A 27749-nucleotide genomic window follows, 5' to 3' on the forward strand; every position below is an offset into this window, starting at 1 on the left:
AAAAAAAAGAAAAGAAAAACCCACATCGTAGTGGGTAGGAGAGGCTGAGAAACAATCTTTCTATTAACCCCACTCCCAGTAGGAAAACAGACAATTAAGAGGGAACCCACAACTCCCAGCTTCTCCTTTAGGAGTGAAAGATTTGGAACCCACATCTGGTACCGCAATAGGTAAGGCTTTCACCTGAGAGATGGACCCCAAAACATCTAGCTTTGAAAGCCAATGGAGCTTGCATCCACAAAACCCATAGGCTATATAGGGAACTAATAGACAGTTCTTAAAGGGCTCACAGAGATTCACCATGGCTAACTCCTAGGGTCCAGTGCAGAGACAGCAAACTGAAATTCACTCAGTCTTTCTGTGAAAGAGGACTATTTGCTTATCTTAAAAGCTTTGGCCAGAGGGGCAGGCTTGTAATTATACACATACCTAGGTGTCCACTGCAATACTTTTCAGAGACTGAGAGGCCGAAGATGCTATCTTTGTGATATCCCTCTGCTCCACCCCATGTCACTGGTATCTCCTGGAAAGGAATTTGTGCACATTTATTGTACCCTGGTTTTTGTGCCTGCCACTTAGTGGACCCTCTTGATAGCCTGGGGCTTATGTTCACAGGTTACACAGGACTGTAACAAACAGAGAAACAGTTCTGAAGAGGTATCCCCCAGGGCACAGCAGAGAGGCAGCAGACAGAAACACCCATTTCCCAGTCTTAGCCTGCAAGAGGTATATTTGCATACTTTAAAAGCTGTTGCCTGAGCATCTGGCTTCCAATCAGCCTGCATCTAGGTTCTGACTAAGCCCTCCCCATTAGTACACAGACAGGTCTTTGCACAACCTTAACTATTCTAAACCACTAAGAACAAAGTAGGCTACTTGAACAATCACAAAGTTATGACAGACAACCAAGAGCTAGGGCAGGGTGGAAAGATAAGGCTCATCTCTTATTGGAAACCATACCTTCCAGACTGGGAGAAGTAGCTGTTTTATCTAATGCATAGAAGGCAACAAAGAGAGTCAAAAAAATTGAAGAAACAAAGAAATATGTTTCAGATAAAAAAAAAAACAAAAACAATAAAACACCAGAAAAAGATCTTAAGTAAATGAAGGTAAGTGATTTGCCTGACAAAGAGCTCAAAATAATAGTCATAAATATGCCCATTAAGGTCAAGAAATAATGCATGAACAATTGAGAATTTCAACAAAGAGTGAATATTTTAAAAGTTTCAAACAGAAATCAGAGCTGAAGAATACAATAACTGAACTGAATAATTCAGTAGAGGGGTTCAACAGCAGTCTAGATGAAGCAGGATCAGCAAACTTGAAGATAGGGCACTGGAATTCACCCATTCAGAGCAGCAAAAAAAGGAATAAAAAAAGAGTGAAGATAATTTAAGAGACTTATGAGATAACATCAAGTACACCAATATTCACATTATAGGGATACCAGAAGGTGAAAAGAAAAAGGCAGATAACTTATTTGAAGAAATTAGGGCTAAAAACTTCACTAACCTGGGGAAGAAAACACATTCAATTCCAGGAAACCCAGAGTTCCAAATAAGATGACTCCAAACAGACCCATACCAAGACACATTATAACTACATTGTCAAAAGTTAAACACAAGGACAGAATCTTAAAGCAGCAAGAAAAAAAACAACTTGTTATGTACAAAGAAACCCCCACAAAAAAATGAAATTTTTCAGCAGAAACTTTCCAGGCCAAAAGAGAGTGGCATGGCATATTCAAAGTGCTAAAAGAAAAAAAAAGTATCAACCTAGAATCCTCTACCTGCAAAACTGTCCTTCAGAATTGACCTAAAGAGAGAAATATTGGGTTGTCGGAAAAGTCATGACGTATTTTTTCTGTTTTCTATGCAAAAATATGTCATGACTTTTCCGATGACCCAATAGACAGCAATGCAATAATAATAGGGGGCTTCAATATCCCACTTTCATCAATGAATAAATCATCCAGACAGAAAATCAATAAGGAAATATTGGACTTACACGACACGTTAGGCCAGATGGGCTTAACAGACATTCCATCCAAAAGCAGAATACACATTATTTTCAAGTGCACGTGGAACATTCTCCAGAAGAGATCATATGTTAGGCAACAAAACAAGTCTTAATAAATTTAAGAAGATTGAAATCATATGAAGCATATTTTCCAAACACAATGATACGTATGAAAGCAGAAATCAATTACAAGAAGAAAACTGGAGAATTCACAAATATGTGGAGATTAAATAACATGTTCCTGAACAAGCAATGGGTCAAAGAAAAAAGGGGTAATTTAAAAATATTTTGAGACAAATGAAAATGAAAATACAACATACAAAAACTTATGGGATGCAGCAAAAGCACTTCTAAAGAGAAAAGTTCATAGTGATAAACACCTACATTAAGAAACAAGAAAGATCTTAAATAAACAACCTAACTTTACACCTCAAGGATCTAGAAAAAGAACAACAAATTAAGCCCAAAGTTAGCTGGATGAAGGAAATAAAGGTCAGAGCAAAAATAAATGAAATATAGACTAAAAAGATAATAGAAGAGATCAATGAAACTAAGAGCTGTTTTTTGAAAAATTAAACAGAAAACCTTTATCCAAACTCACCAACAAAAGAAAGAAGACTCAAATAATATCAGAAAAAAAGAGGAAATATTACAACTGCACTACAGAAACACAAAGGATTATAAGAGACTAATATAACCATTATGTGCCAAAAATTCAGACAACATAGAATAAATGAATAAATTTCTAGAAACATACAATCTACCAAGACTTAGTAATGAAGAAATTACTAAGTTTCTAATTACTAAGAAATTACTGAACAGACAACTAGTAGTAAGGAGATTGAACCAGTAATCAAATACCTCATAACAAAGAAAACTCAGGACCAGACAGCTTCACTGGTGAATTCTAGCAAACACTTAAAGAATAATTAATTTCAATCCTCAAACTCTTCCAAAAAATTGAAGAGAATACTCCAAAACTCATTTACAAGACCAGCTTTACCGTAATACTGTTGTGGGCCAACTGAGTAGGCTCCCCCGCCCCCCACCCCACTGAAAGACTTTTAAGTTTTCTTTCCTATATAAATGTTAAGTCTCCTCCCTAGTTTCTTAGTTCCTTAGCTCTTGGCTTTGATTACTCTTCTAATCCGTTTGTGAATCCTAGACTAAAGATTGCTCCTAGCCTGAATCCTAGAATTCTCCTAAACCCCTGCTTCTTAATTGCTTTGTAAATCAGTTTCTAAATCCTAAGCAATAGATTGTTCATAGACTGTTCCTACCCTTGCTTCAGTTAACTACTTAAAAGCCTGTGACTTCCCAATATTCCTCAAGCCATCCCGGACCTAACTCTTGGATAACTCCATCCCAGAGACTAAACAGGTTTTAACATTTCCCCAGGCCAATAAACTTAATGCCAAACCCACTCTGGGCCCAGACAACTGACGCCACAGGTGGTGGGCTGAATGGTCACAGGCTTCATAAGAGCTAACAGATTTATTAATTAAAATCTATTTTTCCTCATTCAGGGGCCTTGGGGATAGAGGGCACCCCAGCAAGATTGCCAGTCACAACCAAAGAAGCCGGTGCGGTCTTCCAGGCGGATCTCGAGACCCCTTCCTCTCATCTGAGATCAGCTAGGGTGAGAGTTCCGTGAACCCCCCAATAGGCAGGGACAGCTCTACGACCCTGCCCAGCAGGAAGCAGATACAGGAGACCTCCTGTCCCTCAACTTCCCATAGAGATTTTATGGGGATCACGTCTCTCAAGGGGAAAACAAGGCAGGCAGTTAGAGGCAGGCATTGGGTCTCTGCATTCCTGCATGTCCCACAGAGTGTGATGGCCAAGGGGACATCCCCTCTCCACCCAAAACTCTCCCTTTGTATTATAATTACCTACCCCTGAGGGAAAACAAATGGGCACAAAATACCCAACTGGATGAGACCAGTCACTCACACCGAGCTGTACCGCTTGTCAATCCCAGGTGCCAATCAAGTGGTCCCACACCCTTGGGGGAACAGCCCATTCTAGAGAAAGGGGATAAAAACTCCAAGTCTGGAGAAGCCCTTTCCTTGTTTGACCCTGTTCCTCCCTTCTTGAGCATTTTGAGCCTGCCTTTGCGCGTGGCCTGCTCCAAACTCTTTGGAATGTAATTTCTCTTCTCATAATGGGCCCTTGATCCATTCTCTACTGCTCAGGCCTGCATCTATTTCTTTAAAGTATATTATCTCTTCTAATAAACTACTTTTTCACTACTTTGCTCCGGTACCTCGTTCAATTCTTTGCTCGAGTTGCCAAGGACCTGGACTTCGTGCCAAGAAGGGCCCACTCTCCGACAACAATACCAAAGCCAGACAAGGATACTACAAGAAAACTACAGGCCAACATCCCTGATGAACACAGATATAAAACTTCTCAACAAGATTTCATCAAACCAAATTCAACAGCATATTAAAGAGATTGTATATAATGATCAAGTTAGATTTATTCCTGGGATGCAAGAATGGTTCAACATTCACAAACGAATCAATGTGATACACCACATTAACAAAATTACATATAAAATCATAGGATCCTCTCAACAGATGCAGAAAAAGCATTTGAAAAAATTCAACATCCATTCATGATAAAAACTCTTAATAATTTTTCATGAAGATGGCTCCAAAAGCAAAGAAGGAAGCCCCCATCCTTCCTAAAGGCAAAACCAAAGCAAAGGTTTTGAAGGTTAAGAAAGCAGTACTGAAAAATGTCTACAGCCCCGCACATAAAAGAAGATTCGCATGTCAGCCACCTTCTGGAGTCCAAGGCACTGTGGCTCCAAAGGCAACCCAAATAACCTCAGAAGAGCACCTCCAGGAGAAACAAGCTTGACCACTATACCATCATCAAATTCCCCTGACCACCAAGTCAGCCATGAAGAAGACGGAAGACAACAACACTCTAGTGTTCACTGTGGATGTCAATTCTAACAAGCACCAGATCAAACTGGCTGCGGAGAAGTTCTATGACACTAGTGTGGCCAAGGTCAACACCCCAATCAGGCCTGATGAAAAGATTAAGGCATACGATTGGCTGGCTCCAAACTATTGGGTTGTCGGGAAAGTCATGACATATTTTTCTATGTTTTTCAATGCATAAATGTGTCATGACTTTCCCGATGACCCAATATGATGTTTGTATGTTGCCAACAAAATTAGGATCATCTAAACTGAATCTAGCAGGCTAATTTTAAATATAAATTTTTTTCACCATAAAAATAATGCAACAAAGTGGATATAGAGGAAATACACCTCACTATAATAAAGGCCATATGTGACAAGCCCACAACTAACATCATACTCAACGGTGAAAAACGAGAAGCTTTCCTCTATGATTGAAAACAAGCCAAGTGTGTCTGCTCCCGCTACTTTTATTCAATATAGTACTGAAAGTCCTAGCCAGAGCAATCAGGCAAGAAAAAGAACTAATAGGCATTCAAATTGTAAAGAAAGAAATAAAACTGTCTCTATTTGCAGATGACATGATTTATATACAGAAAACCCTAAAGACTCCACCAAAAAACTGTGAGAACTAATAAACTCAGTAAAGTTGCAGGATACAAAATCAATACACAAATACCAGTTGCATTTCTGTACACTAAAGATGAACTATCAGAAAAAGAAATTAAGAGAATCCCATTTACCATTATATCGAAAATAACAAAACACCTAGGAATAAATTTAACCAAGGAAGTGAAAGACCTATATACTAAAAACTGTAAAACATTAATGAAAGAAATAAAGGGAGATGCAAATAAGTGAAAAGATAGCCTATGCTCATGAATTGAAAGACTATTGTTAAATGTCCATACTATCTAAAGAAATCTACAGATTCAATGCAATCCTTATTAAAAATGGCATTTTTCACAGAATAGAACAAATCCTAAAATTTGTGTGGAACCACAAAAACTCCAAATAGCCAAAGCAATCTTGAGAAAGAAGAACAAAGCTGGAACATCACATTTCCTGATTTCAAACCATATTACAAAGCTATAGTATTCCAAACAGTGTGGTTTTGGCATAAAAAACAAACACATAGTTCAATGGTACAGAATTGAGAGTCCAGGAACTAACCCACGTATATATGGTCAATTTATGTATGACAAAGGAGCCAAGAACATACAATGGGAAATGGACAGTCTCTTCAACAAATGGTGCTGGGACAACTGGACAGCCACATGCAAAAGAATGAAACTGGACCACTGTCTTACACCATACACAAAAATCAACTCAAAATGGATTAAAGACTTGTAAGGCCTGAAACCATAAAACTCCTAGAAAAAAAAACATAGGAAAGAAGCTTCTTGACACTGATGATTTTTTTGGATTTGACACCCAAAGCATAGACAACAAAAGCAAAAATAAACAAGTGGAACTACATCAAACTAAAAAGCTTCTGTACAGCAAACTAAAAAACCATGAATAAAATGAAAAGGCCGTCTATGGAATAAGAGAAAATATTTGCAAATCATATATTTGATAAGGAGTTAATATCCAAAATATATGAAAAATTCATACAACTCAGCAAAAAAACCCATATCACCCAATTAATAAAAAGACCCCGAAGCATCCAATTAATAAAAAGGGCAGAGGATCTGAACATGTTTCCAAAGAATACATACAGATAGCCAACAGGTAAGTATGCAAAAAGATTCTGAACATCACTAATCATCAGGAAATGCAAATCAAAACCACAATGAGATATCAACTTACACCTGTTAGAATGGAAGCTATCAAAAAGACAAGAAATAACAAGTGTTGGAGAAGGTGTAGAGACAAGGGAAACCTCATACACTGTAATGTAAATCGGTACAGCCACTATGGAAAACAATACAAAGATTTCTCAAAAAGTAAAAATAGAACTATACATGATCCAGAAATTCCACTTCTGTGTATTAATCTGAAATAAATGAAAACACTAACTCAGAAAGATATACGAGGTCGGACAATTAAGTTCGCTACTTTCTAGTAAAGATCTACGAGGTCGGACAACTAAGTCCCTAGAAAAAGTGCTACATACCCGTCATTGCTGAATATCACTATGGTCACCTTTGAAGTACTCCCCTTGGAAGCTATTCACCGACACCAGGGCCTAGTCCACCCTTCAAAGCAATTTGGGAACTTTTTCTGGAATGGCCATCAGACCTGTCGTCGTATTACCCTTGATGTCCTGAATATTATCCAAATATTTTCCTTTCAATATTTCCTTTATCTTTGGGTAAAGAAAGAAGTCATTGGGGGCCAGATCAGGTGAGTAGGGAGGGTGCCGCAATACAGTTATTTATTTACTGGCAAAAACTCCTTCACAGACAGTGCCGTGTGAGCTGAAGCATTGTCGTGATGCAAGAGCCATGAACAGTTGGCAAAAAGTTCAGGTCATCTATCTTTTTAACACAGCCTTGTCAGCACTTCCAAATAGTAAAGTTGGTTAACTATTTGTCCAGTTGGTACAAATTCATAATAAATAATCCTGATATCAAAAAAGGTTAGCAACATCGTTGCAACAAGTTTGCAAACTTAATTGTCGGACCTACTATACACAATAGAATATTATTCAGCCATAAATATAAAAAGAAGGAAATCTTGCCATTTGTTATAACATGACTGGACCTCGAGGGCATTATACTAAATGAAATATACTAAATATATCAACAGAGAAAGAAAAATACCATATTATCTCATTTACATGTGGAATATAAACAAAGCGAAACACCAAGCTCATAGATACACAGAACAAATTGGTAATTGCCAGAGATGGGGCAGTGAAATGAATGAAGGGGGTCATAAGATACAAACTTCCAGTTATAAGATAAATAAGTCGTGCTGATACAATGTACAGCATGGTGACTATAGTTAATAATACTCTATTGCATATTTGCTAAGTTTTTTTTTTTTTTTTGCTTAGCACAGTTGCTAAGAGAGATTTTAAATGTTTTCATCATAAGAAAAAAAATTTCTAACTATGTGGTGATGAATGTTAATTTACTGTGGAGATAATTTTGCAATGTATACACATCAAATCATTATGTTGCACACCTACAACTAATACAATGTCATATGTCAATTATATCTAAAAAAAAATCTGAGCCAATGTAGATATATTGTGATTTAGAGTAAGTCAGAAATATGGATCAAATTTTTTTATCCATATAAATTATATCTTCCTTGGTCATATTTTTCTTCAATGAAAACCTCTATTCAGAATTTGCCATGGGTTTATGACGTTACAATATGAATTTCAAGATATAAACAACTAACATAGATAAATATAAACATTGTTTAGTGTGTGGGGGGTCAGTTGTCAGTTTATTGTTTGTTTTCACTACAGTGGTACCAAGAGCAGTTAAAACAATAAATGCTTTAGTTTTTAAATTATTTGTAGAATTTGCTGGTCTCCTTGGTCCCAGCGTGGCTGTTTGAAGCTACCAACATGATGTTGCTCAATGTGGAGTTGGGAAGACGTGCACAGTGGCACAGCTTTATATGATATTTCCACCATACAGATAAAACGAACGCAAATAACCTCAAGAGCATAGATAATAGTAAAATGTAGTGACAAACTTAAGAAGTGATGGGTTTTGAGTACTTATTACCTATTTAAAATTAAATTGCATGTATCTATAATTTTTTTTTTTTTTTGCATTCAGGGCCTAATTCCTCCTTCCCCATACAAAGCCTTCACAAAACTGAAGACCTGTTTTCTACCCCTTCTTACTCCCTGATACTCTGTACCCTTTGTATCTTGTTTTAGGCACTTCTGACAGGCTTAGTCTTACGCATTATTATTAAAGTTCAATATTTTCTTAATCTTTACAACAATTTTAAGCTTAAATAGCTTACTATTATAAAACAAAATGAGAATGAACCCCAAAAGTTTACCTCAAAGCAAGATTTAAACTTGGCCAATTCAGCCCCCATTTCTGCCTGTATTATCCCTATATAGTGACATATGTCCAAATGCTTTAAAGCAGTCACTCCCCAGACTGATGTCAGGCCACGACAATGCTTATACCAGTCTACAGTGGAAGAGAAGTTTTTCCACCAAGCCAAACTTAAATAGCTGTTCTTCATTCAGAGAATATATCCTTCCTACTTTTTTTCCATGGTTGAATCCATCTTTTTGCCATGAAATGAGAGTGACAAGGTGGCCAACAGAATTCCAAAGGCAGGGATTCTGTTTGCAAGCTCTGGAAAGCCCTGTGCGACATCCAGGTCGGGCGGGTCTCCTCCTGCTCGTCATCAGCCTTCCTCTCGGAACCTCGAGTAGCCGGGGAGCAGGATGCTTCCTCTGAGCCTGGCCCTGGGCTTTCCCCGCTCTAGCCCCGAAGGACAGAGGATCTTTTCTGAAACTACTCATTAGGTGGGCTGTGCTTCCTGAATCACAAGAAAACCACTTCCTCTTACTGGATATGAGGCACCTGCACCTGCCTGAGGCTTCTCCTCGGGTGTGCCGTTGCTCCAGGAGAAGGGAGACCAGGTGATACACTCCACACTGTCACATGCAGCCCTGCCCTCTTGCCTGCTGGCTTCCCATACTGTGTCCCAGGGCTCAAGCCCACCGCTGGCACACAGGCTTTCGGGAGTGCAATGCTCCCCCATATTCTCACGGCCAAGGCTTGGAGGAGAAAGTGAGAAGGGGGGTGCACTGCGATTGGGCGGGTGGGGGGCACTGTAGGTGTGGCAGTGGGAAGGGCACTGTAGGTATGGCAGTGGGGAGGCCCCTCTGCTTTAACCAGACCAGCTTAGGAGGAGCCAGTGTAAAGTCAGGATCCTAGAAGTCTCCCTTTCCCTACATGAGTCTGACTGCAGGATCACATCACTGAAATTCCAGTCTGAGTCATGCATTTGGACCTCAAGAAAAGACAACAGCCTCAGGAAAACTAGGTCCTCACAGCTCTGAGCCAGGGTGCAGGGGTTGGCATGAAGGCAAAGGGTGCCCAAAGAAGCGTGTGTAGGCATGGAGAGGGGGGTTCTGGGGGGCCTATGCATACTGTTCCTGGTTTAAGAAAATGGGAAATCCAAGAAAGGAAATTATTTTCTAAAAATGGGGTTAGCAAACTTTTTCTGTAAAGGGTCAGGCAGTAAATATTTTAGGCTTTGCAGGCCATATGGCTGCTGCTGTCACTGTAGTTACGTAGCCACAGCACTACATAACAAAGGAGTGTGGCTGTGTTCCAATAAAACTTTATTTACAAAGCAGGCCACATTTGGCCTGTAGGTTGTAGATTGTTGCCCCTTGTCCTAGATGACACCTTAAAAAATCTTAGGCGGTCTCTGTGGTCCCTGTGTTTTGTGCTTCCCTGGGGCTCGGTTTGCACCTCCCCATACTGTGCTCTAGAAATGTATCCCGTTTATCTGTGTGTGCCCTCCATGGCTTCTGGGGCAGAGACTCTGTGTCCCTGGTGGCAGCACAGAACAGGTGTTTAGTACATATTTGGGGAGGAAATGTGTGTGTGGTGAAGGGGAAGACGATGTTTACAGCAGACAAACCTCCCTGAGTATTTCCAGCCTCCTGGCAAACAGCTACAGGGTTCGCATAGGAAAAGAGATCTTTGCTGATGACAAACACCACCAGGGACAGCAGCAGCCTGGCTTACAATTTCATTCCTTGTTAAAATGCAAACCCATGGACCAATTCTGACGTCAGGGCTAAACCCCAGAAAGCTGCGCCACTGCAACCGCCTGCAGACAGGCTGCTCCCACCCTCTGGGGAGCCCTTCCCGTCACAAACCCATCACCATTCACTTCAGACTCCTTCGACGAGGAGGAAAAACACTGCAGCTAGCCAGAGATATAAAAATTCTTTGTTATTGGAAAATCTAAGTGTCTCTCTAGGCCCGTGTAGCACCATTAGGTGACGTCAATGGCTCAGGGTATTTGAGCTCTGAGTTTCCACTATTCTCAGAACAGCAGCTAATTCACGGCAATAAAGATGTTTCTATTTAGAGCCTCAGAAAAGAAGAGGTGGCCCCTTGATTCTGTATCCCTAAGTCCTGTGCTAAGGGCTTGCCTGCTCTCCCTGTGACGCAGGAAGAGTTTACAGGCGACAGGGGGCCAGGCCCTAGACATTCAATTCCATTTAAGCTAACCGACAGCCTGAGGGCCTACTATGTGCCAGGCAGCATGGGCACACAAAGGCAAGCACATCCCAGTGACCACAAATAGCCATGATAATGGTGGGGGTGATGCACAGTAAAGAAAGCACTTTGGGGGCTTGAGGAGGAAAAAGGAACTTGCTGTTTCTTGGGCTGAACCATGAAGTCCTGAAGGTAGAATGCGGGCACCTGGAGTTGCAGGGAGACTGGTAACAAGGAGATGGGGGGTCCCATTCATTAAGTGAGAAAAAGGAGGAGGTGGAGTAAGGCTAGGCTGGTGGGGGAAGGCTGTGCTTAGTTTTGGACAAGAGCTGTGTTTGGCCCATTTCTGGCACGAGCATGAATGAGCCCAAGTGGGCCTGCATTCTGCACTACAGCTTCACAGGCCATGCACGTTGGTTTGTGCTGCTTGGGATCAGTGTTTGTCTCTAAAGAGGCACCAGGATTTCCTGTGCCTCTCCCTCTGCCCGTGTCACCTCCCACATAATCTCATTCTTCCTCCTGGGATGTCTAAACTTGCTGTTGAGAGAATTGTTTTCCTATGAAAGTCAATTCTCTTCCTTTCCCAGAGGTCTCCAAGGACTTGCCTCTCTGTCGGCTTTATGGTATTATGTGAAAATTGCCTGATTCCTGATAAAATTCTGTGCTGAAGAAGGCATTTTATGTTGAACTAAATCTTATGAAAAAGCACATGATTGCTTTGGATAGTCTAGAATATTTTGCCAAATGAATCTTGAAAGAGAAGAACAAAGCTGGAGGCAACACACTTGCTGATTTCAAGCTGCATTACAAAGCTATAGAATCAAAACAATATGGTACTGGCATAAAACAGACACAGAGATCAGTGGAGCAGAATAGAAAGCCCAGGAATAAACTCATGTATACGAGACGTGATCAAACAATATGTGAATGTTTAAATTAAAAAGCAATTATTACAGTAAAAGACACATTGCCATTAATCCCCCTCAAGATACTCTCCTTTGCTTTAAACACATTTATCCCATCATTCTTGCCACTTTCTGAAGCAGTTCTGGAAGTCTTCTTTTGTGAGTATCTTTAGTTGCACTGTTGTGGCTGCCTTGATGTCCTGAATCAATTCAAAACATTTACCTTTCATGTCATTTTGACTTTGGGGAAGAGCCAGAAGTTGCACGGTGCAAGATTCAGTGAATAAGGTGGATGAGGACATACCGTAATGTTTTTTATTTGACATAAGTTGCCACACCAGAAGCGATGTGGGACATGGGGACTTTCCGTTGTGATAAAAAAAAAAATATGGTGAGGGCAGCTGGTTAGCTCAGGTGGTTAGAGTGCAGGCTCAGAACACCAAGGTTGCTGGTTCAATTCCCACAAGAATCGAGCCAAGGAGCTGTGCCCTCCACAACTAGATTGAAAACAACTACTTGACTTGGAGCTGATGGGTCCTGGAAAAACACAATTCCCCAATAAAATTTCTTAAAAAAAAATATGGTGAATGCTGCTGCCAACTGCCGTTCAATGGAAAGGCAGGGCTCTTCAATACGGGAAGTGGTGTGTCAAACATTAGTAACAGTGCGTAACAAGTTTTCACTTGTTTGGTGCAGTCAGTCAGGTGTGAGCTACGGTTGAGAAAAGTGTGTTTTAAAGTGTGCCCTAAATCATCCTCCATTATGACAACTCTCCGTGTCACACATCGCTTCTGGTATACGGCAATTGCTGTCAAATAAAAACATTACTATGTGTCCTCATCCACCTTATTCACTGGATCTGACATCATGTGACTTCTGGCTCTTCCCCAAAGTCAAAATGATTCAGGACACCGAGTCAGCCAAGACAGCGCCACTAAAGACACTCATGAAAGAGGACTTCCAGAACTGCTTCAGAAATTGGGAAGAATGATGGGATCAGTATGCTTGAAGCGAGGGGGAGTATTCTGATGGGAATTAGTGGCAATGTGTCTTTTACTGTAATAATTTTTTTAATTTAAACATTCACCGTATTGTGTGATCACACCTCATATATGGTCAATTAATTTATGACAAAGAGGCCAAGAATATATATTGGGGAAAAACAGTCTCTTCAGTAAATGATATTGGGAAACCTGGACAGCCACATGCCAAAGAATAAAACTGAACTACTATCTTACACCTTACACAAAAATCAACTCAAGATGAATGGAAGACTTGAACTTAAGACCTGAAACCATAAAACTCCTAGAAGAAAACACAGGAAAGAACTCCTTGACAATGGGCTTGGTGGGGATTTTTTTGGGTGTCACACCCAAAGCACAGGCAATGAAAGCAAAAATAAACAAGTGGGACTACATCAAACTAAAAAGCTTCTGCACAGCAAAGGAAACTGTCAACAAAATGGAAAGGCAACCTATTGAATGGGAAAACATATCTGCAAATCATATATCCGTTAAGAGGTTAATATCCAAAATATATGAGGAACTCATACAACTCAATAGCAAAAAAATAAACAATCCTATTAAACAATGGGCAGAGGGTCTTAATAAAGCTGATGCTTAAACAACGCAGAGGTTAAGGGTGGCACCACTTGCATAGTAAAAACTTTGAGTATAAATTAACTTGGGCCCCCACATACATGGATTTCCAACCAGGGATCAAAATTATTAGACATTTTTCCAAGGAAGGCATACAAATGGCCAATCAGTGTGCAAAAAGGTGCTCAATATCACTAATCATCAGGGAAAAGCTAATGAAAACCACTTATCAACTCATACCTCTTAGGATGGCTGTCATCAAAAGACAAGAAATAACAAGTGTTGGAGAAGGTGTGGAGAAAAGGGAACCCTCATGCACTGTTGGTGGGAATGTAAACTGGTGTAACCACTATGGAAAACAGTATGGAGGCTCCTCAAAAAGTTAAAAATAGAACAATATATGATCCAGCAATTCCACTTCTGGGTATTTATCCAAGGAAATGAAAACATCCACTAGAAAAGATATATGCACCCCTATGTTCACTGCAGCATTATTTACAAAAGCATAGACATGGAAATAACCTGTCAATGGAAGAATGGATAAAGAAAATGTGGTGTGTGTGTATGTGTGTGTGTGTACACACACACCTATATGTACATATACAGTAAGTCCTCACTTAACACGTTGATGGGCTCTGTGACTTTCAGCTAAACGATGGACAACAAAACCAATTTTACCATAGGGTAATGGATATGCACAAGTGTTAAGTTCCTACTGCATCTCATCAACATTATAATGAAACAACATTGAACAAAACAACATTATTTGAGGACCTGCTATACAATCAAATATTATTCCACTGTTAAGAAAAAAGGAAGTCTTGCCATTTGCAACAACATGGATGGGCACTGAGGACGTTATCCTAAGTGAAATGAATCTGATAGAGAAAGACAAATACCATATAACTTATATGTGTAATCTTAAAAAAAAAAAAGAAGGCACACATCAAAAAACCAGACTCCTAGATAACAGAGAACAGATTGGTGGTTTCCAGAGGTGGGGGGTGGGTAAAATGGGGGAAAGTGGTGAAAACGTACACACTTCCAGTTATCAAATAAATAAGTCATGAGGATGTAATGTACAGGATGGTGACTATAGTTAACAATACTGTATGTGTATTTCAAAGTTGCTAAGAGAGCAGATCTTAAAAGTTCTCACCACAAGAAAAATATTTGTACCTACGTGTGGTGATGGATGTTCACTAGCTGATCATTTCACAGCATATTCAAACATCCATGGACACTTTCCATGGGCTGAGACACCCACTGAAAGCCCTGCATAGGCCCCCTGCCCTCAGTCCCACGCCCACTTTGGGAGCCACCTTCTCACTGTGAGAAACCCGGGAGGCTGGGGGGCCTGCCATCCCCCAGTTTATTTCTTTGTTTGCTGAGGCTTCACCTTATGATCCCACACTTGGCAAGTCTCTGACATGTCCCACTGAAATGCGTTATGACTCAGAGCCCTTCATATCTGTTAGAGATATTGTCCCTTCTTTGAAAAGCCTCATCTAAGTCAAAGGCTGTATTTTGTATGTTTTCAAAAATAGATAATTGGTAATTATGTTTGTTGAGTACTTTTAAATTAACAAACTTTAATGCAGGAAGTGAAAATACACATCATCCAGTATTAAAAGTATAAATCAGAAAGAAGAAAACACTGATACCAATGTTGCTCTCTATGATAAAAATCTCTAAAAAGGTTCTTAAATATAGCAACTTATTATAATTCTGTTACTTCAGAAGACAATGCTCAAATGTATTGTTCTGCATGATGTAATGGTAAAAAACAAAAACAAAAAACCCCACAGTACTAATTTGGAATGATTCTTGCTTTTGATACAAATTTGTAGGGATGAAACATTCAAATGCATACATACTTTTTGTTTGCATGAGAAATTAAGATAGAAAAATAGAACATTTTTTATTTGGAGGAAGAATTTTATGCTCCCATAAAATATATTAGTCTCTAGTTGCGCAGCCACAAGCTAAATCATATTTGATGTGCGTTACTAAGACAGTAGCACAGGCTGGCAGGGGAATTATTTTTTATTTGTCAAAGGAGCCTAATTTTGCCATAAGCTTTCTTAATTGTCAACAACAGTAAGATATGGAGAAAGACAAGCAGAGAACAGTGGTGAGAAAGTAACGCATGGTCAAGCAGACAAAGTAAATGAAGCAAACAGAATACCATACCTGCTTATTATTGTCAGTGGTACAACACAGTTTCTTGAGGGAGACAAAATGCCTAATTTTCCTAATAACATAAATAATCAGTCATTAGTGAGTCAGATATGAGATGATTCAACAAATCAGCAAATGAAAACATCAACAGAAACTTCTTCAAGCAAAACTCCAGGGTCTCTTCTAGGGCAGATTTAAAATTCAGATAAAACCCGATCTACAGAAAATGCATTTTCACACGCAGCCCACACATGCCTTCAGAAACAGGGCTTTCCTTTTAATCACAGCCAGCTCAGAAACACATTGCCAATGGGTATTTCGTTTTGTAACCGACTCTTGAAGCTGGGCTCCTCAATATCGTCAGTGATACGATGAAATGCTACTCCAGACAAAATTGGCTTTAATTCTGCTGATGGTTATAATTTTATAGCTTATATAAAAAGCAAAAGGCTCATTTGGATAATGAACCAAATTTCATGGCTGCTATTTTTATATTTAATATTCTGTATTATTTTACAGTATGGTTATCATAACGACGGCATTTTTCAGGTAGAGAAAAATCCTCTTATTTTAAGGTCATGGACAGAATCGCACGGCAGCCTGCGGTCTTGCTCATTACCACACAGGAGACCAGGAAAAGACGACAGGTACCTCAGCTCTGCATAAAATTCAGCTCAAGGTAGATTTTCTACTGAGAGTGAAGTCAGGAATTCAAGAGGGCTATATTAGAGTTATAGTAATGAGTCTCCTCTCTGTTTCTTGTCTCTCTTTGTCTCTGTCTTTCTGTTTGTTTCAGTTTTCTCTGGAGGATGTCGAGGAGAGCATAGAAAATTCTAGTTATCCTGTAATGAGCTTCACTAAACAGGAAGAGGTAAAACTTCTCTATTTTTAATAAGAATTTCCCCTGACAGCTCATTGCTTACAGTTGGGGGGAAAAACAACACTGTGTCTAGACAAAAGAACTTTTCTTATCTGTAAAATCTGAAAGGTCAGAAAAATTCATTCTGAGAAATTACCAAGCAATAGCGTGGCTCTTCTGCCTTGGTTACCGAATAATTCTGGTCACTCACACAAAGTGAATCTTAGCGTAAATTTTCTGATGGTCTAAGGATGATAACAACGTGCCAGCCATTGTGGCCTTTGAGCCCTAATGGCTGATAGGAATGGCCATGCTGAGGCTGTTACGCTCAGGAGTGCTCGTGGCCCTCCGTCAGGGCCTGTCAGTGCCCCCACCACCCAGGCTGACGCACAATGGCAGGAAATACGAGACGGTGGTCTCTGAACTGAGGGTGAACAATTTCAAAACTAACCAAATAAGTAAAATTAGAGGGGATACAACCTACAGACACTTTGCTGACTTTATGGAATGTCTCATTTTCTGACCATGCAACCACTGGCAAGGAACCCAGGTAGTCATAAGAATCACAGGCAGGATGTGCCTCTTCCAGTTATTGGCACGATAACTGCCACATTTTCTTTTTCTAAAACTTCATTCAATGGTGCGCATCGCTTATAAACCCGTATTATGAAGCTGGTGTTGACCGTCAGGCTGGTTTACAAAGCCTCCTCAGTGATGTGCTGTCTGGCTTCATATACCTTCCCACAAAACTTAACTGGGAGAAGGAAAAGGAATTCTACATTTGCCTTCTCTCTCCACAAATGACTAGGCTTCTCTGGTAATCTGAGATTACATGGAATCAGATCACCTCTGCTTTCGTTCAGACACACCTTTCTCTCTATAACCATGACCTCCAGGGCTCTCTCCCCCTTGTGGAGCAAGCTCCAAGCTGGCCTGGAGAGAACCAGCACAGAGCTGATGCCTCAAAGAGAGAAGGTTGGCACCCAGTTGTGTTGCTGTTGTTGTTATAAAGGAGGAGGGCCTAGAAATTGAGCTCCTTCAGAGGATGGTGGGGACAGTGGAACCACAGACAATCAGGTGGAGGTGGGCAGCTGGGGTGATGCTTCATAAAGCCCATATGCAGGAGAAGAGAGGGGAAGGAAAGCAACGTGCGGGGGACGTTGCCGGTTGCGTGGCGGTGTCCTTGGTATGTACTATGTATAGCCCAACTCGACTGCATTTGTGGGTCTAATGCTTACACTGGTATTTCAATATGCAAACCCCGTGTTCACATGGGCCCTTCAACTAAAAGAGTTCAAGAGTTTGCTCTTACCCTCCTTGGCCAATCACTGGGGTGATCTTGACGTGCTGTTGGATGCTGTCCCCGGATTTCCGTCTGGCATAGTAAATCCCCTGCCACTCCTACATGGACAGAGAGAGCTCTTAAAATCCTTCCATGAAGGCTGAGATCTGCTCCTACAATGGCTCTTATCAAGTTGAGCAATAAAGTTCCCACATGCATTTGTTACACTCCACAAAACACCGCTTTATTGTTATACCTGCTGTGACACTCACTACGTAGGGCTCAAGGTCACAATGCACGAAGACCACAAGACCAACATGTCCACCCCCAGGCTGCCCCTCCTAGGTCTCAGGATGCTTGACCAGTAGGTGGAGTTCCTGCTCCAGTCCTATGGGTGTAGTGGCACCAGGTCAAGGAATTCTTCTGAGGTCTTTTTCAAAATTTTCAAAACAACCTGTGAGCTTGATATTATCATCCTTTACAGCTGGGTAAACTGAGGCTCAGAGATTCTAACTTATTTGCCCACTTTAAGAAGCAGAGGCTATAGTTATAAATCTATACCTCTTTACTCTCCTAGGAGCCCATCATCTTTCTACTATCCTATGGGTCCTCCAGCCAAGACTTCTCTAGGGTTAGTCTGGCTCCTGGCAGTTTCCAAGAAGAGACAAAGGGAAACGTGAAGGTTCCTGCTGTGTCTGGACCCTGGGGAACTGGCTGGTTGAAGAGCCTGGTGACCTCAAGGGGGAGCCTGCGGCACCTCAGCAGTTCCTGAGAGGGAGTGCTTAAACCAGAACCCCAGCCTTTTCTCTGCATCCTTTTCTTGCCCCCACACCAGGTGGAATTACCAGATTTGTGGCAGCATTCTGGCAATTCTTTAGAGCATTTGACAACATTCTGTTTCCTGTTAAGTCTCACTGCCCCAATTTTTAAAATTAACTTTGGCCATCACATATAATCCAAACTTATTCTATTCCTGCAAAATGGCCCCCCTTAGATAAATACAATACTTATCTAACTACTTCACATTAGAGGAAGCAAGATGAAAGAAAGAGTATGTGAGAAAACACTCTGAATGCTTAAAAGAAAATGCACAGGCAGTTCCAGCTACGGGAGCCATGCTCCTGTGGAGGGGAGCGCCTCAAGGAAGATTCCTACTGCGTTTACACCAGTGCTACATCATCACTGCGGCAAAGGGGGAGCCACTGACAAGCTGATGTGTCGGGGAGACGCAAGCTGACCATTTCCACTGAACTGTGATGAGTAAAGGGAACGACAAAAGGAAGACTGAAAACTAAGCCTACATGTAAATATTGATAGTAAATACTTCCTAGTCCTCTGAACACTGGACAAACTAAAAAAAACCACACACACACATACAACAGCTCTACAGGCAGAACGCTGCTCAGAGATGGGAATGGTATTCTAGCAACAACAGGTGGGATGTATGCATGCAAAGGATGAAATTTCCTTATGCAAAATCACCAGGGTCTATGTCATGATAAGTACCAGATTCATTTGCTATCCAAAATTAACTCAAAAATTAACTTATTTTGAAACATACAAGATTTTGCATCTCAGTATTACATAGTGGTGTTATAGAAGCCACTCGGAAAGACCTGACCCAAAAAGTCACAGAAGCAGCGAAGGCGCGGGGCAGGGGCTTAAGGGTTTGTCTGGCGTGTCTCACTCACCTTGCCCTTCTTGATGCACGTGTTGATGGTGTCCAGGAGGTCCGCCCGGTTCTTATCGCTTTTGGGCAGCTCGGCGAGTTCCTTCCCCAGGAGCTCGCCCTTGTGGTAGCCCATCATCCTTTCGAAGGCTGGGTTGACATACTGTGAAGAGCAAGTGGTTACAGGTCAGTGCAGGGACGCCGTGTGCACTGGAGGAAGGCTTGCTGGGACACAGAGGAACGTGCTGCAATAGCCATCCACCATGACTCATTTCAAAATCTTTAGCACGAAGGTCATTTAAATGTCCCCCCTTACACATAACCTCCTCTGTTCAACTTTTTCCTGTAAGTTTTATAGTCAGATAGCTGGTAGGTTTTTAAAGGGGCCAAAAAGGGTTCCTCAGAAAAAAACTGCAGTCGGTATAGTTCCCTTTCAGTGCAGTGACTCTCCCCTTTCCAGTTGCCCACCATCCTCGGCCCATTTGTTCCTGTTCATGGTAAGGCTGGGAGGCGATTCATAGCATGTGACAGCATCACCATATTCCCTCTCCCAGAGAAGCAGGGTCCAACCACCATGGCTCACTGTAGGATGAAGGACTCTGCTCCCTGTGAAAGGCATCATCTGTTAGATTACACGTGGGGAAGGCGAGCAGAGAACAGGGAGCCCCTTCTCATTACTGAAATCAGCACCCCGCTGCCCACTGGATAAGAGGGAGGTGCAAAGCAAATGTGTTTCCTGAAGAGAATTGATGGTTCAAGACTGGATATAGGTGGGGGAGATGTGGGATGTGTGCTTGGTCTGGTACCACAAACGTGTCTCGTTTCTCTGCAGTCCAGGACACAGGCCTTTGGGTAGCGGGGCCAGAAATCAGTAGCAATATGAGGAAGATTTCAGCTCCATTTCAAGGAGCAGCCAGAAAAAACAAATTCTATAAATACAAACAGGACACCAGGTAGGAAGGCTTTGGAATCGGAAAGACATGGCTACATACTTTGGTTCCAATACTGATAACCAGGCCTTCCCTTGGGTAAGTTCCTTGATCTTGATGGGCCTTAGCCTCCCCATCTGTGCCATGGGGCACCTATGTTTCTTTCATAGGGTTGCTGAATGGAAATGAGATAACCTTGTGAATGTGTTGATGACAGGGCCTAGGCAGGGTGGGATACTGACGTTATCGGCCCAGTACGAGAGCAGGGTATGTCTGTGTGTGCAGTGGAGGGTGTTGCAGGAGAACAAATGTGGGCTCTGTCCGTCATGGGGCCAATGTGCTGAGCACTGACTGGTCTCCACTGATGAGAGCAAGTACTCCTCACACTCAGCGTCACTATGCAAACCAACTGCAGGCAGGCCAGTACCTATTCGTGCCAAGTCTCCATTTCAGAGCATTTTTTAAGTATAAATGCCTTTCTTTCCAAAAAATATAGTAAGAAGACTTTATTTCAACAAATGTTTGTCTACTATGAACATTTCCATAGAAAGGTGACTTTAGTATATAAGAGTGCTTTATAATTAGAATGCCAACTATAGGCACATAAATGGGCACCCTTGAAAATATTTTGTTCCCATAGGCACTTATAAGCATCTAGTCTACAATTCCGACATACTTCTGTGTAAATGCTGTCATCACAGATGGTCGAAAGAATTTACCCCACCTGTCAAAGAAATCGCAGGCTCTGATCTGACTAATTTTTTATTCTTAGTGAATATCCAATTCTTAGCTTATAAGATTATCAGTTTTCTTTGCATACTTTGGTGCTCCTTTCTCCAAAGAAAATGTGCTGAAATTTGAGAAATATGGGAAAGTGCTTGGTGGCTCAAACTTGAAAGGTTCTAATTTAACATCTAAAGATAAAAAGTGTCTCCATACCTGAATCACATGGTCATCACTGGTTATTTCTATGGCTTCATGACAGTGGTCTAATGCTGTAAACACTGAATTACAGGCCCTGAAAGTTGCAAAAGATTGATGTTAGTTTTGCTATAAAACCATGAGTGTCTCATCTGTTAATTTATCAAAGTAAACAGTTCCTCACAGTCATTAAAACCATGTACCTTCTGATATTGTTTTGAGAAAAAACAACTAGCTTTTCCAATTAGATGAATAACAGCATATATTTCCATACATGTGCTACAAAGGGAAGAACTGGAGCCAATAAAATCTTCATGGATCATGAAAAGAACTACAAATGTGCTGAATAAACCCTTAATATTGACACAAGAGAACAAAGGTGCAGGGACTGTCTTCTAGGTCCCCTGTGTTCTACGCCAGTGATGTTATTCTGATTCATTCACAGTGTGGTCATGGAGAAGTCAAGTCCCTATCAGTTAAGAAAACCTACTTAAGCCCAGATTGGATCTGAGGTTGTTCTGGCCTATCGCAACACACACCAACTTTTTTTCTCCTTTCTTTGGTGATCTCTGATAAACAAGCCTTTATAGTATTTTGCTTTCAACCACACCCACTGGCATGATGAAAGACAAATATGGCAGGCAGGAGTCTCCTTGCCTAGATAACTGTACAGCTCTCCAGGTGGGCACTTTTCTTGGTGACCTTCGTTGTATATCTGTAATATTTGAAAACATTTCAATCTCTCAATTTCCTGGGTAGAATTGTAACTACTGGGTTGTCAGAAAAGTCATGCCGCATTTTTTCTGTTTTTCGTTGCAAAAATGCATCATGATTTTTCCGACAACCCAGTATCTTCAAAATCTATAGTAACTCCAGACACAGTAAAAGTTATTTACTATCTAACAGGAAGTATGTACCTAGTTCCTAGAGCCCTGTTATTTGTACTGGCTGTTTAAAGAATCCCAATGAAGGCTTTCTTACACATTACAAAAAAGATGTTGATTTACTGGATTGATGTTTCTCCTTACAAAACAAACTCTTAAAAGGTTATTTATTTTTTCCACTCATGTGGCATCTAACTTTGTCATCCTGTTTTTAACTGTTTCCAAGGAATAGGTCAGAACAAACTGGGTGAAATGTGGTTCCATATTTTGCCAGTTATGGTACCTTGGACAACTTTTTATCTTCACTGGCCCTCAGTTTCCTTATCTACAAAATGAAGAAAATAACACACATTTTACAGGTTATATGAATCGAAAGGGATAGTTTACGTGAGGCATTTCTTAAGGTGCTTAAGGATTCAATACAAGGTACTTGTTATTATTAGTAAGATCCCAGAGTAACATTTCTTTGTTTTCTAAGGCTTCTAAAGGCTGTGGTGAAAAGTGAATAATGACCTATTTTTTCTCATAATTACATCTGAAATATCAAACCAATAATAGCAAGGTAACCTGCACAGGGAAGTGAAAAATTTTAGCTAGATGAAGGATAGTGTTCCTATGGTTTCAGAGATTAAGGGACCCGTGTGGGAGGGTAAGTAAAATAAGTAATTATGATGTGAGTGAGCAGAGGAGAACATAAACCCAACTTAACTGAGATTCCTGATGGGTTCCCTATGTTTTCTTATTTAAATTGCTCCAGGCTACCTAATTTGAACTGCAGACAGTCCTATTAGTATCTCTGCATTTGTAAACATGATGACTTAAAATTTAAAGAAAAGAATAAATACAGACTTTAGAAATGTTACCAAAGCCGCTGCTGCATTGCCTCTCATGAAGACTCGTGAGAGCTAGTCTTGTCCAGGTTATTCCCCAGGCACCTGGGTGCAGATCCTGGCATCACAGGAAAGTGTTCCCCGGCCTCCATGAGGTAGCTGTGCACAAGCTTACTCTCTGTGGCCTTATCCCTTAACTCTGAGAGCTGGACAATTAAGCTCTAATACATTTTATCAAATGATAAATTCCTCTTTTGCCCAAGTATTTTCTTAAAGTACCTGTGTGTCTCAACTAAGTATGTAAATGGGTACTTCAGAGTATTATTGTTTTTGTCAATTGAAAAGACTGTCTTTATATAAGATCTTAGCTCCAATCTCCAAAATGTATCTATTAAACATTCATTATATGATTATCCACAAAGCATAAAATCTTTAATAAGTATAATGCCAATGGAACAAAGCAAATTCTCATCCACAGTTGAGGTGAAAGGATATTGGTGGGACCAGCAGATAATTTATCCCCAGTGACAAACACTACTGGACGGCAATGTTTAGATCTAGGCTTAACACCAATTTGGTTGGTGGTTCTATTTAAATAAACCTGCAGCAGAATGAGGTAGTCAACTTGAATCATGTTCCTAGAGTTTGGGAATTTAATTGCTTGTATTAATTATTAATACTCTTCATGCAGAAGAACCCTAGCTTTATTAATTTTCTGTTCTTGGGAACCTTGTAACTCTGGTCCTCAAATGTATCCTTCAGGTTGAGAAGTTGGAAAATTAGAAAAAGCAGCACAAGGGACGGTATAGAAACCCCTAAAGTGCAAGCGATGGAACCATTTCCCCCCACCTCCCTTCTTAAGGGCCCTTGAAAGTCCAGAGGGAAAGGCAAGTATTACAGGGGCCTGGGTATAAAGTCTACAAAGGACACAGTGGTTTGATGGGGTGCAGAGTGTATCAGCTGAAAAGCAGGACACCTGGATTCTACTCCAGTGTGGTGACCAACACGATAGCTGTGATGGTGTCAAGAGTCTCTCTGGCTCTTGGTGTTTTCCTCTGTCATCTGTGGCTGGGGTGATTGGGTTACAGGATCTCCTGTGTCCTTTCCAAAGGTATTCTAGAATCTACTCGAACAAAACACACACACTAACACACACACATACACACACTCACACACACACTCACACACACACTCACACACACACACTCACTCACTCACTCACTCACTCACTCACTCACTCACACACACACACTGAGGCTGCCTGGAACTAGGGTAGAACTGGGCAAGGTGGTGGCTTGCTGAGAGAAGGTTCTGAACACAAATCCACATTCCAGTGGGAGTCTGAGACGGGTAGGGAGGAAGGCGTGGAGGCAGGAGGGGCTCATGGACTTGCTACTGGTCAGCACCATTCCTGGGAGATAATACAGTAGGGGTCCCTAACTCTACACCTTCAGTTAGGTTTCTCCTTCTGTGGCACAGTGGCGGTCACACAGAGCCCACGTGATGCTATGCACTCTATAAACATCTCTTAATTCTGAGAGATGTAGTGTTCCATGGAATACAAAGTTTTGCCCATCAGAAACTGATTCTTTCTAAAATTGAGGACTATTACTTTCTTTAGATTTGGAGTAAAATAAACATGATGATTTGGGTGTGACTCCTGGATAACATTATATCAGACTGATTAATCATGACACAATAGCTGGTATTGCATTAGTATAAATTGATCAGCTTAAACCCCAATAAGTAGCTAAATCCTATCTGATTTTGGATAACATAGTTCTTTTCATACTAATGCGGTATAAGAACATTAGAAGAGATAAAAATGGTCATCATTTAGCCCACATTTCCCTAGACATTACCCATTTCATGAATTCTTCTGTTCAATAAAGTAATTCATCAAATGCACACAGAAATAACATCTACTTCTATCTTTAAAAGTTATTCTATACAACGGAATTTTAAAATTAGCTGGCTTTTCTTTGATCACATGATCCTTTCTTTTTCTTGGTTAAGTAAATATGGTTACCATACATGAAGACCCGGACAGAAGTATCTACCTTCAACATTCAACAATCCTCCTTGCAGTACAGACTGTCCTTGCCGAATGCTAGTAATTTCACATATTTAGCTGCAGCTGGGGGTGGAATTGCAGGGGAAAGTATTATATAATTAGACTATAATTATTCTGGCATTATGTAATAAAGAGCTTCATTTTCCCAGTCTACAGAAAGTGACAGAGTTGTCTGCCTACCACGGAGGTGCCCAAAGAGGCTTTAGAGGTCGTTGAAGGCCCTAAGGCGCTAGGGAAGGTCATGGTATGAGGTCACCATTCACCACCCCCCACCCCCCACTCACTGGTCCCAGATCTTGTATACTCAGGGAGAGGCAAATCAAGCACAAACACCCCACTCCTTCAAAAAAAGGGAAGGACGTTGGAGACGGTTGAGGCAGAACCAGCTAAAAAGCAACAGAGTAACTGACCACTCACTTAGTCCTCCTCTGGCCTTCTCCTGTGCCGAGCTCTTACCTAACCACCCCACCCCCCATCCTGTCTGCAGGAGCTGCTCTCATGCTGGTTGCTCTTGACTGGGAAGAGCAGCTCTTTACCAGCCAAGCTTAAGCTGGTATGGAAGGAGAGGGGAGCAGGATTCTGTGCAAACCCGCTTCCTGGGGCCACTGCCTGCCTGAGTCAAGTCCACTTACCAACTTCACACTGATCTGAATTAAGAAATTGAGCCTTCTCATTATGACCTCTATAATGGGTCCAACTCCCCCAGCTCTAGTCAGGAGGGGTGAGATGTTATGGAACTTACATAGTGTTAGGTACATAGAAACTTGCCAAGTTCTGAATCTGATGAGGCCTTGAAAAGTGTTCAGTGCCCTGGCTTTAGGCAGATTGCATCAGCTTAATAATAACATGAAGCACTTTCTTTAAGCCCTCATGCTGGCTGGGGATGTTTAAATCAAATCACCAGGCCTGTCTTCGCCTGCTCACCGTGGACCAGGCACCTTTGACATCTTACATGTGCTATCACATTTAATGTTTCCTAAGAAAACTCAAACAATTATTTAAAATAAAATGAGGGCATTGCCTATCAAAGCAATAAGGTATCTGTTCATTTCTGTTGTAGATAATACACAGTAAAAGATTTACACCGAAATGAAATCCCTCTTTTTTAAATTCTATTAATTGTGACAACATCTAAAAAAATGTACAGTCTTTTTATCTTCAATCAAAAACAGTAGAGAGCCCCAGGAAAGAACACAATTAACGTACAATATTAAAAATCATAAGTTCTGAAGTAAAGGTAATGTGGTTTCCTTGAACAATTCTATGAAGTTCTCTGAAGCTAATCAATGTGTGGACACAAAGAAACTAAGGGATTTAACTTATTCACATATTCAAAAACCTTTGGTAATATTCCTCACCAAAGACTGTTAAAATATCTGAATTTCCAGTGTTTGAGATTCTTTTTAAATACTTTCCCACATAAGAAAGTGTTTATCGCCATACTTTATTTCTTAAAGCTCTCTATCCACAAAAACAAACAAACAAACTTCCCTGACCAGGGTGAACCCCAGAAGACCTGCCTCTATGGGTTTATGCCAACCCCGTTTGCTTCCATGGGACAGAGGATGGCAGAGAAAAATTAAGTTTAAAATGGGTTTGGTCCCCTTTGAATGCAAATTCAGTAATCAAGGTAAGAAATTTAATCATTACAATGAGATGCTATCTTATTTAATTTTTGCTGAGCCTGAAATCATCCTGACCTTGCAGTTGCCCAGAGAGAGAAGCCAGGCTGGGGACCTTCTGGCCTCCTGCTGCCTGGAGTCCCACAGGGCACGGCCTCCCAGGGGCCATACGTTGGGTAGAGCCTCCCCTATCCCCTGATCTCTCTCTGCTCAAAGGGGGCGGGCTGAAAAAAATCAGGGTTCTGAGAAAGTGCTGGAGTGGAGCATGTGCAAACCCAGGCATGAGCTAGGGCCCTGATATTCCAAGACGTCCCAGAGGCAGAGCATCCCATCACCCCCCAGTTCTGACCGTACACTCAGACAATCCCACCCCAGAAGTGAGCACCAGGGAGAAGCCTGCTCTTAGTCTTCCTGTTTAGACTTAAAATCAGTTTCTTGAAGATATGTCATGCATGGAGGCCACAATGAAATTGCTGTCATGGTTATATAGCAATGATTATGGCTAGCATAATAAAAATGCCCAATGGTTTGTCCCTATCCATAACAACCCATGGAGGAATGTATAAATGTTGAACATTGTTAAGTAGAAAGTAATTCTTAAAGGCTATTCTTAATCTCTACCTAATTGTACAAAATTTAAACAGTGCTTTTGCTTGGGTAGAATTTTAAAACTGCTGTAAATAGTGAAAAATATTGTCAAAAGGAGAAATGCTTCTAATTTATTTCATGATATGAAAGGGCTCTCCGGTTAGAATCTGCTGTTTGCCAGCTACCATTATCGGCTTAATGGCTTCAAAATCCCTGCGACTCAGCCAGGAACCTGTGAATAGCAGCCTGATGACAGACACGCTTTGCTACAGAATT

The 27749-nt window shown here is 40.9% G+C and overlaps 1 protein-coding gene across 7 annotated transcripts in view; it reads right to left on the minus strand.

Moving 5' to 3' along the window:
• Positions 1-27749, minus strand: part of PDE8B (phosphodiesterase 8B) — a 253654-nt gene that overhangs the window by 50564 nt on the left and 175341 nt on the right. For all 7 annotated transcript variants that reach the window (XM_019641025.1, XM_019641024.1, XM_019641028.1 and 4 more), the window contains 4 exons: positions 21494-21572; positions 19648-19788; positions 17987-18075; positions 15828-15888 (listed from right to left, as the gene is read on the minus strand). In XM_019641025.1, coding sequence (XP_019496570.1) covers positions 15828-15888; positions 17987-18075; positions 19648-19788; positions 21494-21572 — 370 coding nt within the window. The remainder of the gene's footprint in view (positions 1-15827; positions 15889-17986; positions 18076-19647; positions 19789-21493; positions 21573-27749) is intronic.

This window comes from Hipposideros armiger, unplaced genomic scaffold (genome assembly GCF_001890085.2).
Source record: "Hipposideros armiger isolate ML-2016 unplaced genomic scaffold, ASM189008v1 scaffold_55, whole genome shotgun sequence".
Taxonomy (NCBI): domain Eukaryota; kingdom Metazoa; phylum Chordata; class Mammalia; order Chiroptera; family Hipposideridae; genus Hipposideros; species Hipposideros armiger.